The sequence below is a fragment of the Somniosus microcephalus genome, unplaced genomic scaffold (genome assembly GCF_052327205.1).
Source record: "Somniosus microcephalus isolate GS21.2 unplaced genomic scaffold, FLI_Smic_1.0 unresolved_chr2, whole genome shotgun sequence".
Lineage (NCBI taxonomy): Eukaryota > Metazoa > Chordata > Chondrichthyes > Squaliformes > Somniosidae > Somniosus > Somniosus microcephalus.
The window spans coordinates 6,784,355-6,799,817 of record NW_028225180.1 but is presented as its reverse complement, the minus strand read 5'-3'; the positions used below and the strand labels follow the sequence as shown (position 1 = coordinate 6,799,817).

Sequence of the window (15,463 nt, the reverse complement as noted above, 5' to 3'; positions counted from 1 at the left end):
CAGAGGCAACTGGCCGGCTTCCAGTCCTGCAACTAAAAGACAAAGATCCTGCCAAATTGAGACTGCAATTGGTTGCCAGAATTCAGCAATGTGTTTGTGACAATGTGTGTGAGGGGGGTTGGTGGGGGGGGCTGCGTGAGGGGCCAATGCACAGGCGGTGAAGAAAGTTGGCTGGTCCATTTATTGCACACAGACTTTATCAATTAAATGTAACTGCCGCATAAACAACTACAGCCTCGGCTCCAGCCTTGCTTTAGACTTGGTAGAGAATTCATCCCGCTGAACCCTCTCCATTCCGTTCAATATTAAATCGTATTTTTTCACTCTCTTTTATCTCTCACTTTACAAACTTCACGGGGGGAATAGAATGTGGGCGGGGGGGGGGGCCGGGGAAGACAGCGAGCTCTTCTCTCTCTCTCTACTCTCGAGCTCGCTTCTACATCATTGCTTCAAAGCGGACTCGAGAACTTGCCCAATAAATCCAGCCAAGACTGGCAGAGCAACAGGCGGAATGAAGCATTGCAATTGGGTGGTAGAAAAACTAGGAGAGAGCAAGAGAGTTGACGAGGCTGATGCCCAGGACAGACTGGAGGAACGTTTCAGCAGTGAAGGGGAGGTAACGGAGTGCGTGTAAGATATCCAAGAGTACGGAGAAGGTAAGAAAGTCAACTCCAGTTGATGTTTAGCCCCAGGGTGGTGAGGCTTCAAAGGGGCCTGGAGGTCCAGACTAGTGCAAGGACTGATCCGAGGAGGTTTCCTTCTTTGAAGAAAGAGGCACAGATGCAGAATTAAATTTGAACAGGAAACAAAAAAATGCTGCATTATAATCTTTGATTATATGGCTCGAGTTAGACAGTTTATGCGAATTCTCCTCTACATTGGGGAGACCAAACGCAGACTGGGTGACCGCTTTGTGGAACACCTCCGTTCAGTCCACGCGCATGACCCCCAAGCTTCCGGTCGCCTGTCACTTTAATTCTCCGCTCCACTCCCACTCTGACCTCATAGAGTCACAGAGTCATACAGCACAGAAAGAGGCCCTTCGGCCCATCGTGTCCGCGCCGGCCATCAAGCCCTGTCTATTCTATTCCCATTTTCCAGCACTTGGTCCGTCGCCTTGTATGCTATGGCGTTTCAAGTGCTCATCTAAATGTTTCTTGAATGTTGTGAGGGTTCCTGCCTCTACCACCCTTTCAGGCAGTGAGTTCCAGATTCCAAACACCCTCTGGATGAAAAAGTTTTTCCTCAAATCCCCTCTAAACCTCCTGCCCCTTACCTTGAAACTAAGCCCCCTGGTTATTGACCCCTCTACTAAAGGGGAAAAGTGTCTTTCTATCTACCCTACCTATGTCCCTCATAATTTTGTACACCTCAATCAGGTCCCCCCTCAGCCTTCTCTGCTCTAACAAAAACAACCCCAGCCTGTCCAATCTCTCTTCATAGCTGAAACGCTATTGGTGAGACCGCACCTGGAATACTGCGTACAGTTTTGGTGTCCATACTTAAGAAAAGACATACTTGCTCTCGAGTCAGTACAAAGAAGGTTCACTCGGTTAATCCCGGGGATGAGGGGGTGGTCATATAAGGAGAGGTTGAGTAGATTGGGACTCTACTCATTGGAGTTCAGAAGAACGAGAGGCGATCTTATTGAAACATATAAGATTGTGAAGGGACTTGATCGGGTGGATGCGGTGAGGATGTTCCCAATGATGGGTGAAACTAGAACTAGGGGGCACAATCTTAGAATAAGGGGCTGCTCTTTCAAAACTGAGATGAGGAGAAACTTCTTCACTCAGAGGGTGGTAGGTTTGTGGAATTTGCTGCCCCAGAAAGCTGTGGAAGCTACATCATTAAATAAATTTAAAACAGAAATAGATAGTTTCCTAGAAGTAAAGGGAATTAAGGGTTACGGGGAGCGGGCAGGAAATTGGACATGAGTCTAGGTTCGGAATGGTCATGGCCCTGTGGGTAGTGGAGCGGGCCCAGGGGCCGTGTAGCCTGGTTCTGCTCCTACTGTGTTCTAATTCTGTGTTAGATTTCAGGAGATGGTTTTATTCCTGTTCCTGGCTGGGGTGGAGATCGCCTTTACAGAAGGTAAGTACTGTAGAAAATATAGGGACAGAGTGATCTCCTGGACGAGTTTTGATCGCCTAGATGGGTCGGAGAGGAATTTCCCAGATTTTTTTCTCCCAAATTGGCCATTGGGTCTTTTATCTGGTTTTTCGCCTCTCCCGGGAGATCACATGGGCTCAGGTGGATGGAGAGTGATAGAAGATTTGAGGTTAGGATCAGATCAGCCATGATCTTATTGAATGGTGGAGCAGGCTCGAGGGGCCGATTGGCCTGCTCCTGCTCCTATTTCTTATGTTCTTATGTTCCAGCCAGGTAACATCCTGGTGAATCTCCTCTGCATCCTCTCCAATGCAATCACATCCTTCCTATAGCGTGGCGACCAGAACTGCACACAGTATTCCAGCTGTGGCCTAACTAGCGTTTTGTACAGCTCCATCATAACCTCCCTGCTCTTATATTCTATGCCTCGGCTAATGAAGGCAAGTATCCCATATGCCCTTTTAACCACCATATCTACCTGTCCTGCTGCCTTCAGGGATCTATGTACATGCACACCAAGGTCCCTCTGATCCTCTGTCCTTCCTAGGGTCCTACCATTCATTGTGTATTCCCTTGCCTTGTTTGTCCTCCCAAAATGCATCACCTCACACTTTTCAGGGTTAAATTCCATTTGCCACTGTTCTGCCCATCTGACCATCCTGTCTATATCGTCCTGTAGCCTGAGGCTTCCCTCCTCGCTATTTACCACTCCACCAATTTTCGTGTCATCTGCGAACTTACTGATCATACCTCCTACATTCATATCTAAATCATTAATGTACACTACAAACTGTCCTCGGCCTCTTACACTGTTCCAATGAAGCTCAACGTAAACTCGAGGAACAGCACCTCATCTTCCGATGAGGCACTTTACAGCCTTCCGGACTCAACAGAGAGTTCAACAATTTCAGACCATAACCTCGGCCCCCATTTTTTCGGATGGCAGCTTTTGTTGATGATTTCGATACTCCCATTTACACCTCTAGACCCATCTGTTGTTTCTTTAATAAAAACAGAGAATGCTGGAAACACTCAGCAGGTCAGGCAGCATCTGTGGAGAGAGAAACAGAGTTAATGTTTCAGGTCGATGACCCTTCGTCAGAACTGGAAAAAGTTAGAGATGTAACATATTAAGCAGGGGCAGGGACAGCGGGGAGAGGAGGAAAGAACAAAAGGGATGATGGGGGCCAAGGCAAAAGGAGGTGGTAACATGACAAGTTAAGAAACAAAAGACGGGTCTAGAGGAGGTGTAAATGACAATGGCGAAATCATCAACTGCTGCCGCCTGAAAAAATGGGGGCCGAGGTTATGGTCTGAAACTGTTGAACTCGTTGTTGCGTCCTGAAGACTGTAAAGTGCCTAATCGAAAGGTGAGGTGCTGTTCCTCGAGCTATGTTAAGCTTCGTTGGAAGAGTGTAAGAGGCCGAGGATGGAGAGATCAGAGTGGGAATAGGGCGGTGAATTAAAATGACAGGCGACCGGAAGCTCAGGGTCACCCTTACGGACTGAACGGAGGTGTTCCGCAAAGCGGGCGCCCAATCTACGTTTGGTCTCCCCAAAGTAGAGGAGACCGCATCGTGAGCAGCGAATACAGTATACTAGATTGCAAGAAGTACGAGTAAATCGATGTTTCACCTGGAAGGGGTGTTTGGGGCCGTGGACGGTGGGAGGGGAGGAGGTATAAGGGCAGGTGTTGCATCTCCTGCGCTTGCATGGGAAGGTGCCGTGGGTAGGGGAGGGGGTGTTGGGGGTGATTGAGGAGTGGACCAGGGTGTCGCGGAGGGAGCGGTCCCTTCGGAATGCTGAAAGGGGAGGTGAGGGGAAGATGTGTTTGGTGGTGGGATCATGCTGGAGGTGGCGGAAATGGCGGGGGATGATCCGTTGAATGTGGAGGCTGGTGGGGTGAATGGTGAGGACAAGGGGAACCCTATCGTGGTTCTGGGAGGGAGGGGCAGGGGTGAGGGCAGAAGTGCAGGAAATGGAACGGACACGGTCGAGGGCCGTGTCAACCACAGTAGAGGGGAATCCTCGGTTGTGGAAAAAGGAAGACATGTCGGAAGTACTAGTATGGAAGGTGGCATCGTCAGAACAGATGGGGCGGAGACGGAGAAACTGGGAGAATGGAATAGAGTCCTTACAGGAAGCGGGGTGGGAGGAAGTGTAGTCCAGGTAGCTGTGGGAGTCAGTGGGCTTATAGTGGATGTTGGTCAATAACCTACCCCAGAGATGGAGACAGAGAAGTTGAGGAAGGGAAGGGAAGAATCGAAGATGGACCAAGTGAAGGTGAGGGAAGGGTGGAAATTGGAAGCAAAGTGAATGACATTTTCCAGTTCAGGGCGAGAGCAGGAAATGGCACCAATACAGTCATCAATGTACCGGAAAAAGAGGTGAGGGAGGGGACCTGAGTAAGACTGGAACAAAGAATGTTCCACATATCCACAGATCCCTGAAGGGAGCAGGACAGGTAGATAATGTGGTTAAGGAGGCATACGGGCTACTTGCCTTTATTAGCCGAGGCAGAGAATATAAGAGCAGGGAATTTATGCTTGAACTGTATAAAACACTAGTTAGGCCGCAGCTAGAGTACTGCGTGCAGTTCTGGTCACCACATTACAGGAAGGATGTGATTGCACTAGAGAGGGTACAGAGGAGATTTACGAGGATGTTGCCTGGGCTGGGGAATTTTAGCTATGGGGAAAGACTGGATCGGCTGGGGTTGTTTTCCTTGGAACAGAGGAGGCTGAGGGGAGACCATATTGAGGTGTATAAAATTATGAGGGGCCTGGGGAGAGTGGATAGGAAGGACCTATTTCCCTTAGCAGAGAGGTCAATAACCAAGGGGCACAGATTTAAAGTAATTGGGGGAAGGTTTAGAGGGGAATTGAGATTTTTTTCACCCAGTGGGTTTGTGGGGGTCTGGAACTCACTGCCTGAAAGGGTGGTGGAGGCAGAAACCCTCATCACATTTAAGTACTTGGATGTGCACTTGAAGTGCCGAAACCTACAGGGCTACGGACCAAGAGCTGGAAAGTGGGATTAGGCCGGAGAGCTCTTTGTCGGCCGGCACGGACACGATGGGCCGAATGGCCTCCTTCTATGCCATAAATTTCTACGATTCTATGAAAAGACAGGCATAGCTCGGACCCATACGGGTTCCCAGAGCAACAGCTTCTAATTGGAGGAAGTGAGTGGAGTCAAAGGAGAAGTTGTCCAATGTGAGAACAAGTTCAGCCAGGCGGAGGAGGGTGGTGGTGGATGGGGACTGGTCGGGCCTCTGTTCAAGGAAGAAGCGGAGCGCCCTCAGGCCACCCTGGTGGGGGATGGAGGTGTAGAGGGATTGTACGTCCATGGTGAAAAGGAGACGGTTGGGGCCGGGAAACTGTTAAAGTGGCGGAGGGCGTCGGAAGAGCCGCGGATGTAGGTGGGAAGAGACTGGACAAGGGGAGAAAAAATAGAGTCTAGATAGGAAGAGATAAGTTCCGTGGGGCAAGAACAGGCTGAAACGATGGGTCTACCAGGGCAGTCCTGTTTGTGGATCTTGGGAAGGAGGTAGAAGCGGGCTGTGCGGGGTTGGGGAACTATGAGGTTGGCGGCCATGGAGGGAAGATCTCCAGAGGAGATGAGGTCAGTGACAGTCTTGGAAACAATGGTTTGATGTTCGGTAGTGAGGTCATGATCCAGGCAGAGGTAGGAGGAGGTGTCAGAGAGTTGGCGTTCAGCCTCCGCAAGGTAGAGATCAGTTCACCAAACAACAACAGCACCAGCCTTGTCAGCAGGTTTAATGACAATGTCGGGGTTAGATCTGAGAGAGTGGAGTGCTGCAAATTCAGAGGGAGGTAGGTTGGAGTGAGTGAGGGGAGCAGAGAAATGGAGACGGCTGATGTCACGTCGGCAGTTAGCAATGAAGAGATCTAGAGAGGGTAAGAGGCCAGGGGGAGGGGTCCAGGTAGAACGGGAATTCTGAAAGCGGGAGAAAGGGTCAGCTGTGCGGGGGGAAGACTCCTGGCCAGAGAAGTGGGCAGGGAGACGAAGGCGATAGAAAAGGAGCTCAGCGTCGTACCGAGCTCGAAATTCATTGAGATGGGGGCATAAGGGGATGAAGCTCAGGCCTTTGCTGAGGACTGATCGTTCGGGGTCCAATCAGGGTGTGTTTCTTTACTTGTCCCATTACCATCTCCTTTTGCCTGGCACCATCATCCCTTTTGTCATTTAATCTCTCCTGCCCTCCATCCTATCACAGACCTCCGCTTCTGTTCTTTCCTCCCCCTCTCCCTGCCCCTACACTTGTTTAAAAACCTGTCACATCTCAAACGTTTTCCAGTTCTGACGAAGGGTCATCGACCTGAACCGTTGACTCTGTTTCTCGCTCCACAGGTGCTGCCTGACCTGCTGAGAATTTCCTGCATTTGCTGTTTTCATTTCAGATTTTTCAGCATCCGCAGTGTTTTGCTTTTGTATGTGAATTCAAAACTGGATTTAGTTAGCTGCAACGAGACAGATTTTCTTGGTCAGTGCATGAAACTTTCTTGATTGTGAACTTGAGAATCTAGAACCAGGGGTCAGGGTCTCAGGATAAGTGGTCGGCCATTTTGGACTGAGCGGAGAAATTTCTTCACACAGAGGGTGGGAAATCTTTGGAATTCTCTACCCCAGAGGGCTGTGGAGGCTCAGTCGTTGAGTATATCCAAGGCTGAGAGCGATAGATTTTTGGACATTACCTCTCGTTCCAAATACTGCGGGTGGGAGCACAGGAACACGGAGGAGGCCTTTCAGCCCCTCGAGCCTGTTCCGCCATTCAATGAGATCATGGCTGATCTGTGACCTAACTCCATATACCCGCCTTTGCCCCATATCCCTTAATAACTTTGGTTAACAAAAAACTACCAATCTCAGATTTAAAACTGACCCAGCATCAATTGCTGTTTGCGGACGAGAGTTCCAAACTTCTACCTCCCTTTGTGTGTGAAGTGTTTCCTAACTTCACTCCTGAAAGGCCTGGCTCTAATTTTTAGACTATGTCCCCTAGTCCGAGACTCCCCAACCAGCGGAAATAGTTTCTCTCTCTACCCAGCCCATCAGTTCCCCTTAATATCTTGCAAACTTCCATCAACTCACCCCTTAACCTTCTAAATTCCAGGGAGTACAACCCTAGTTGGTGTAATCTCTCCTCGTAACTTAACCCTTGGAGTCCGGGTATCATTCTGGTAAATCTACGCTGCCCTCCCTCCAAGGTCAATAGATCCTTCCTAAGGTGTGGTGCCCAGAACTGCTCACAGTGCTTCTTCTTCTTAAGCAGTCCCTCGGAACCGAGGATGACTTGCTTCCACACTAAAAATGAGTTCTCAGGTGACTGATGAGTCCAATGCGGGACCGACAGTCTCTGTCACAGGTGGGGCAGACGGTGGTTGAAGGGGCGGGTGGGTAGGGTGCTTGGGTTGACGTGCGCTCCTTGCGCTGCCTGCGCTTGGCTTCCGCTTGCTCCCGGCGAAGAGACTCGAGGTGTTCGGCGCCTTCCCGGATGCTTCTCCTCCACTTTGTGCGGTCTTGGGCCAGGGATTCCCAGGCGTCGGTGGGGATGTTACACTTTTTCAAGGAGGCTTTGAGGGTGTCCTTGAAGTGTTTCCTCTGCCCACCTGGGACTTTCTTGCCGTGTCGGAGCTCCGAGTAGAGCGCTTTTTTTAGGAGTCTCGTATCGGGCATGCGGACGATGTGACCCGTCCATCGGAGCTGATCGAGCGTGGTCAAAGCTTCGATGCTGGGGATGTTGGCCTGAGCAAGAACACTGACGTTGGTGCGCCTATCCTGCCAATAGATTTGCAGGATCTTGCGGAGGCAGCATTGGTGGTACCTCTCCAGTGCTTTGAGGTGCCTGCTGTACATGGTCCATGTCTCTGAGGCATACAGCAGGGCGGGTATCACTGCTGCTCACAGTACTCCAGGTGTGATCTAACCAGGGTGTTGTATAGCTGTAGCATAACTTCTACCACCTTATATTCTTGTCCACTAGATATAAAGACCAGCCTCCCATTAGCCTGTTTGGTCATTTTCTGTTCCTGTCCAATACACTTTAACGATCTATGTACATGCAGATATGAGCTGTTTGGAAACTCGAACGCGGTGGGCGTTAGGACCATGGGGATACCCCTGAGGTAACAGCTCGCCTCGCAGATTGGAGCTTTTTTGTATTGCTTGCTGCTGTTGTTCTACTGCAATAAAAAGTTTTGGTAAGTGGCCGGACATTGGCAGCAAGCGCACAATAAGCCGACGAAAGTTTCTTGACTGTCGGCAGCCCAGGGAGTCTCCAGCTGGCAGCCCGGATTGATGGGGTTGAGGGCAGAGAGCGGCTTTTAGTCTGCTGGATTACAGCCTCTGCGTGTGAGTGTGTGTGTGTGAGTGAGTGCGTGTGTGAGAGTGTGTGTGCGTGTGAGCGTGTGTGTGTGTGTGTGTGTGAGTGTGAGCATGTGTGAGAGTGTGTGTGCGTGTGAGTGTGTGTGTGAGCGTGTGAGTGTGTGTGTGAGTGTGTGCGTGTGAGCGTGAGAGTGAGTGTGTGAGAGTGAGTGTGTGAGTGTGAGTGTGAGAGTGTGTGTGTGTGTGTGTGAGCGTGTGTGTGTGCGCGTGTGTGTGTGAGCGTGAGTGTGTGTGTGTGAGCATATGTGTGTGTGAGTGTAAGTGTGTGTGTGTGAGTGTGAGTGTGTGTGTGAATGAGTGTGTGTCCGTGTGTGTGTGAGTACGTGTAAGTGAGCGTGTGTCCGTGTGTGTGTGAGTGTGAGCGTGTGTGTGTGCGTGTGTGTGCGTGTGTGTGCGTGTGTGTGAGCGTGTGTGTGTGTGAGCGTGAGTGTGTGTGTGAGCATGAGTGTGAGTGTGTGCGCGTGTGTGAGTGTGTGTGTGTGTGTGTGAGCGTGTGTGTGTGTGTGTGTGTGTGTGTGTGCGCGTGTGTGAGCGTGTGTGTGTGAGTGTGAGTGCGTGTGTGTGTGAGTGTGTGTGTGTGAGCGTGTGTGTAAGTGTGTGTGTGAGCGTGTGTGAGTGTGAGTGTGTGAGTGAGTGTGTGAGTACGTGTAAGTGAGCGTGTGTCCGTGTGTGTGTGTGTGAGTACGTGTGTGTGAGTGTGTGTGAGCATGTGTGTGAGTATGAGCATGTGTGTGAGTGTGTGTGACTTTGTGTGTGTGAATGTGTGTGTGTGTGAGTGTGTGTGAGTGTGTGTGATTTTGTGTGTGTGAATGTGTGTTTGTGAGTGTGTTAGTGAGTGTGAGTGTGACTGAGTGTGCAATAGCGAGTATGTGTGTTTGCGAGTGTGTGAGTGAGAGTGTGCGTGTGAGTGAGTGTGTTCAACTGACACAGAAGAGGCCATTTGTTTTTGGTGCTGGCCTATTTGCACTAAACATTCTCCTGACTGATTTATTTCAGGTGAGAAGGTTTCTACACAATGCCGGGGACCCCCACAGGAGGCACCGAGACCCCCGATCCGACCCGAGCACCGAGTGCTATGACTGTGGTGAACAGCAAGATCCCTGACCCTCTGCAGCAGTTCATGAACAGGGAACCGAAAGTACTGGGAGTAAGACAGAGAGTCTCCTGCATTTTACTAGGCACTTGACAAAGTATTACAAAGCCCACAAACAGGCCTTGTGGATCAACTGGTCCCTGCTGTTGGTTATGCACCAGACGAGCCTTCCCCCGCCCCCTCTTCATCTAACTCAACCAGTATATGTGTCCATGGTGTGGAGATGCCGGAGTTGGACTGGGGTGGACAAATGTAAGAAGTCACACAACACCAGGTTATAGTCCAACAGTTTTATTTGAAATCACAAGCTTTCGGAGCGCTGCTCCTTCGTCAGGTGAAGTGGAGAGATGCATAAAGACACAGATTATATAGTCAGAGAATAATGTCAGATGATTACAGGTAATCTTTCTAACTGCCATTTATCACACCTCAGCAGAGAGATAATCACAGCAATCAAAGGTGTGAATGGTGCCCAAATAGGTCAGTCTGGAAAACATTACATCAAAGAACAATGAGGTGGGGTCACAAGGGGTAACATGTTGCAGATGCTGGGGTCTGTATGAAAAACAAAAAACAGACAAAAAAAGGCCATCCCCACACCTCCACTACTCGCCTTCAAACAGCCGCCTAACCTCAAACAGACCATCGTTCGCAGCAAATTACCCAGCTTTCAGGAGAACAGCGACCACGACACCACACAACCCTGCCACGGCAACCTCTGCAAGACATGCCAGATCATCAACACAGATACCATCATCACACGTGAGGACACCACCCACCAGGTACATGGTACATACTCCTGTGACTTGGCCAACGTTGTCTACCTCATACGTTGCAGGAAAGGATGCCCCGGAGCATGGTACATCGGCGAGACCATGCAGACACTGCGACAACGGATGAACGTACACCGCGCAACAATTGCCAGGCAGGAGTGTTCCCTCCCAGTCGGGGAACACTTCAGCAGTCAAGGACATTCAGCCTCCGATCTTCGGGTAAGCATTCTCCAAGGCGGCCTTCGAGACACACGACAACGCAAAATCGTAGAGCAGAAACTGATAGCCAAGTTCCACACTCATGAGGACGGCCTCAACCGGGATCTTGGTTTCATGTCACGCTTCATGTAACCCCACCTGACATAAGGTCATCCAGACTTGAGTCGTCGTTGGCTTGATCTCTCTACACAGATACGGCCGGACCTGCTGTGATTTCAGCAAAGAAAATGTTTTTTGTCTGATTTTTGTTTTTCATACAGACCCCAGCATCTGCAACATTTGACCCCTTGTGACCCCACCTCATTGTTCTTTGATGTAATGTTTTCCTGGCTGACCTGTTTGGACACCATTCACACCTTTGATTGCTGTGATTATCTCTCTGCTGAGGTGTGATAAATGGCAGTTAGAAAGATTACCTGTAAGCATCTGGCATTATTCTCTGATGATATAATCTGTGTTTATAGGCATCTCTCCACTTCACCTGATGAAGGAGCAGCGCTCCGAAAGCTTGTGATTACAAATAAAACTGTTGGACTATAACCTGGTGTTGTGTGACTTCTTACATTAGTATATGTGTCGACCGGGGCTCCATGGGGAGCACACTCTCTCTCTCTCTCTCTCTCTCTCTTGCCTCTGAGTCAGAAGGTCGTGGGTTCAAGCCCCCACTCCAGAGACTTGAGCACAAAATCTAGGCCGACATCCCCCGGTGCCAGTACTGAGTCGCTGCACTGTCGGAGGGCAGTACTGAGGGAGCGCTGCACTGTCGGAGGGGCAGTATTGAGGGAGCGCTGCACTGTCGGAGGGCAGTACTGAGGGAGCGCCGCACTGTCGGAGGGGCAGTATTGAGGGAGCGCTGCACTGTCGGAGGGGCAGTACTGAGGGAGCACTGCACTGTCGGAGGGACAGTACTGAGGGAGTGCTGCACTGTCGGAGGGGCAGTATTGAGGGAGCGCTGCACTGTCGGAGGGGCAGTACTGAGGGAGCACTGCACTGTCGGAGGGACAGTACTGAGGGAGTGCTGCACTGTCGGAGGGGCAGTACTGAGGGAGCGCTGCACTGTCGGTGGGGTAGTACTGAGGGAGCGCTGCACTGTCGGAGGGGCAGTACTGAGGGAGCGCTGCACTGTCGGAGGGGCAGTACTGAGGGAGCGCTGCACTGTCGGAGGGGCAGTACTGAGGGAGCGCTGCACTGTCGGAGGGGCAGTACTGAGGGAGCGCTGCACTGTCGGAGGGGCAGTACTGAGGGAGCGCTGCACTGTCGGAGGGGCAGTATTGAGGGAGCGCTGCACTGTCGGTGGGGCAGTACTGAGGGAGCGCTGCACTGTCGGAGGGGCAGTACTGAGGGAGCGCTGCACTGTCGGAGGGGCAGTACTGAGGGAGCGCTGCACTGTCGGTGGGGCAGTACTGAGGGAGCACTGCACTGTCGGAGGGGCAGTACTGAGGGAGCGCTGCACTGTCGGAGGGGCAGTACTGAGGGAGCGCTGCACTCTCTGTGCCCCAAGCCCCTGGTAACCATGAACAGTTCCCATTGTGCTCTGTATCCTCCCCAATTCCCATTGGCTAAAACCTCGACCGTTTCGCACTTTTCAAATCCAGGTCACCTTGGTGCTGTTGGCAGTAATCCAGAGCGGGATGGCTGTCCCACCCTTCCTGACATTGTCGCTGGACGTCCTGCAAGGCGGGATCCCATTTTACATCGCTGTGCTGGTGAGTTTGCCCTGCAGCTGCCTGAGATTCAGGACCTTCTGTCGGTGCGAGAGGGCTACTTTCGTACCCTGCCTATTCTTCGCGTTTCCACGGTTACTAGAGTTCCCAGTCAGTCTCGCTCTCCGCCCGACCCTCTCTGAGTCAGATGGTCGAGAGTGCAAGTGCCCCACAGTACAGAGACTCGAGCCCATAATCGCAGGCCGACACTGCCACGGGTACCCAGTACTGGGGGAGCGCCACACTGTCGGAGGGGCAGTACTGAGGGAGAGCTGCACTGTCGGAGGGGCAGTACTGAGGGAGAGCTGCACTGTCGGAGGGGCAGTACTGAGGGAGCGCTGCACTGTCGGAGGGGCAGTACTGAGGGAGCACTGCACTGTCGGAGGGGCAGTACTGAGGGAGCGCTGCACTGTCAGAGGGGCAGTACTGAGGGAGCGCTGCACTGTCGGAGGGGCAGTACTGAGGGAGCGCTGCACTGTGGGAGGGGCAGTAGTGAGGGAGCGTTGCACCGTCGGAGGGACAGTACTGAGGGAGTGCTGCACTGTCGGAGGGGCAGTACTGAGGGAGTGCTGCACTGTCGGAGGGGCAGTACTGAGGCAGCGCTGCACTGTTGGATGGGCTTTGTTACGGATGAAATTTTGACCCAACTACAATGAAGAAATGTCCGATATATTTCCAAGTCAGGATGGTGTGTGACTTGGAGGGGAACTTGGAGGTGGTGGTGTTCCCATGTGCCTACTGCCCTTGTCCTTCTAGGTGGAAGAGGTAGCGGGTTTGGGAGGTGCTGCCGAAGAAGCCTTGGCGAGTTACTGCAGTGCATCTTGTAGATGGTACACACTGCAGCCACGGTGCGCCGGTGGTGGAGGGAGTGAATGTTTAAGGTGGTGGATGAGGTGCCAATCAAGCGGGCTGCTTTGTCCTGGATGGTGCCGAGCTTCTTGAGTGTTGTTGGAGCTGCACTCATCCAGGCAAGTGGAGAGTATTCCATCACACTCCTGACTTGTGCCTTGTAGATGGTGGAAAGGCTTTGGGGAGTCAGGAGGTGAGACACTCGCCGCAGAATACCCAGCCTCTGACCTGCTCTTGTTGCCACAGTGCCTGGTCCAGTTAAGTTTCTGGTCAATGGTGACCCCCAGGATGTTGATGGTGGGGGAATTGGGTGATTGAATGTCCAGCGGGAGGTGGTTCGACTCTGTCTTGTTGGGAATGGTTTGTTTATGGTCTCTTCTCTCTGCAAGTTTCTTGTTTCAGGCTGCCTGGCGATCGCAAGTGAAAGGAATCCACAGAAAGGTCTTGTGAGTACAGAAAGTAAATAAGAGATTAATTACTGGTAGGTACGTTAGCATAGTCCTTATGTTACTGGACTAGTAATCCAGAGCTTGTGAACTAATGATCAGTACAACGAACATACGAATCACCAATGCCCTGTACAACTGAAGCATAACCTCCCTACCTTTGTATTCAAACTTATTGAAACTTATAAAATTCTAACAGGACTGGACAGACTAGATGCAGGAAGGATGTTCCCGATGGTCGGGGAGTCCAGAACCAGGGGTCACAGTCTAAGGATAAGGGATAAGCCATTTAGGACTGAGATGAGGAGGAATTTCTTCACCCAGAGAGTGGTGAACCTGTGGAATTCTCTACCACAGAAGGCAGTAGAGGCCAATTCATTAAATATATTCAAGAAGGAGTTGGATATATTTCTTAAGGCTAAAGGGATCAAGGGGTATGGGGAGAAGGCAGGGACAGGGTACTGAATTTGGATGATCGGCCATGATCGCATTAAATGGCGGAGCAGGCTCGAGGGGCCGAATGGCCTACTCCTGCTCCTATCTTCTATGTTTCTATTCCCCTCACAATAAACGCTAACATTCTATCAGCTTTCCGAATTAAAACGTTAACTCTGTTTCTCTCTTCACGGATGCTGCCTGGCCCGCTGAGTATTTCCAGCATTTACTGTTGTTATTTACGAATTACTTGCTGTACCTGCATAGTAACCTTTTGCGATTCATGCACTAGGACACCCAGATCCCTCTGCATCTCAGAGCTCTGCAATCTCTCACCATTTAGATAATATGCTTCTTTTTTATTTTTCCTGCCAAAATGGAGTTCACATCCCACCACGGTACCTGGGGAATTTAAATTCAGTTAATTAACCTGGAATAAAAAGCTAGTATCAGTCATGGTGACCATGAAACTACCAGATTGTTATAAAGGCCCAACTAGTTCACTAATGTCCTTTAGGGAAGGAAATCTGCCGTCCTTACCCGGTCTGGCCTATGTGTGACTCCAGACCCACAGCAATGTGGTTGACACTTCGCTGCCCTCTGAAATGGCCCAGCGAGACACTCAGTTGTCGAGGGCGATTAGGGATGGGCAATAAATCCACATCCTGCGAATGAATAAAAACAGAGTCTTTGGGTAAGGTTCATAGAATCTTACAGCGCAGAAGGAGGCCATTTGGCCCGTCTCTATCTCCTTCCCTCTCTCCTCCCCTTGCCCTTTCTCTCTACTCCTTCTTTCTCCTCCCTCTCTCCCCTCTCTACCCTCCTGCTTTCCCCTCTCCTGCACCCCCCACCACCCACCCCGTCGTCTCCTCTCACTCTTTGTCTCCTCTCTCTCCACAGATTGTGGCATGCTTTGCCCTGACTGTCATGGGAGCTGTGGCCGGAGGGGTGGGGCTGTTGGTTTTCCTGGTGGATGTGAGCAGTATTGACCCCATGTTGTATCACTGCCACAGGACCCACCGCGGACGATCCTGTTACCTCAACGCAGCCACATACGTAAGCTGATCGCTTCGACTATATCCACGCTTACATTCCAAGCAAAACAATACGAGATCTGGCCGACTTCTTCATGTTGTTTATGTTTCCCTTTCCTTTGTTCGTTCTTTCTTTCTATCTTTCTATCTTCTATCTTTCTTTCTATCTATCATTCTTTCTTTCTATCCTTCTATCTTTCTATCTTTTTATCGTTCTTTCTTTCTATCTTTCTATATGGTATTGGTTTGATTTAATTTAATTTAAATTAATTGAAGGGTAAGTCATGACAGCACAGCTCGGCCCCTTCCTACCTTTCTTATCTTTCTTTCTTTGCTTCTTTCTTTCTATCTTTCTTTTTTCTTTCTAATTTTCTTTCTTTTTCTCTATCTT

At 50.7% G+C, this 15,463-nt stretch overlaps 1 protein-coding gene across 2 annotated transcripts in view; it reads left to right on the top strand.

Moving 5' to 3' along the window:
- Nucleotides 1-428: 428 nt before the first annotated feature.
- The window catches only part of LOC147092060 (uncharacterized), a 74,035-nt gene continuing 59,000 nt past the window's right edge, over nt 429-15,463 (top strand). The window contains exons 1-5 of one of the 2 annotated variants that reach the window (XM_085975798.1): nt 429-656; nt 9,517-9,667; nt 12,201-12,311; nt 13,547-13,603; nt 14,939-15,094. In XM_085975798.1, the coding sequence (XP_085831924.1) occupies nt 9,536-9,667; nt 12,201-12,311; nt 13,547-13,603; nt 14,939-15,094 (456 nt within the window). In that variant the 5' untranslated portion in view covers nt 429-656; nt 9,517-9,535. Of the gene's footprint in view, nt 657-8,233; nt 8,488-9,516; nt 9,668-12,200; nt 12,312-13,546; nt 13,604-14,938; nt 15,095-15,463 lie in introns of those variants that run through there. The other variant, XM_085975799.1, reaches the window with a different exon arrangement.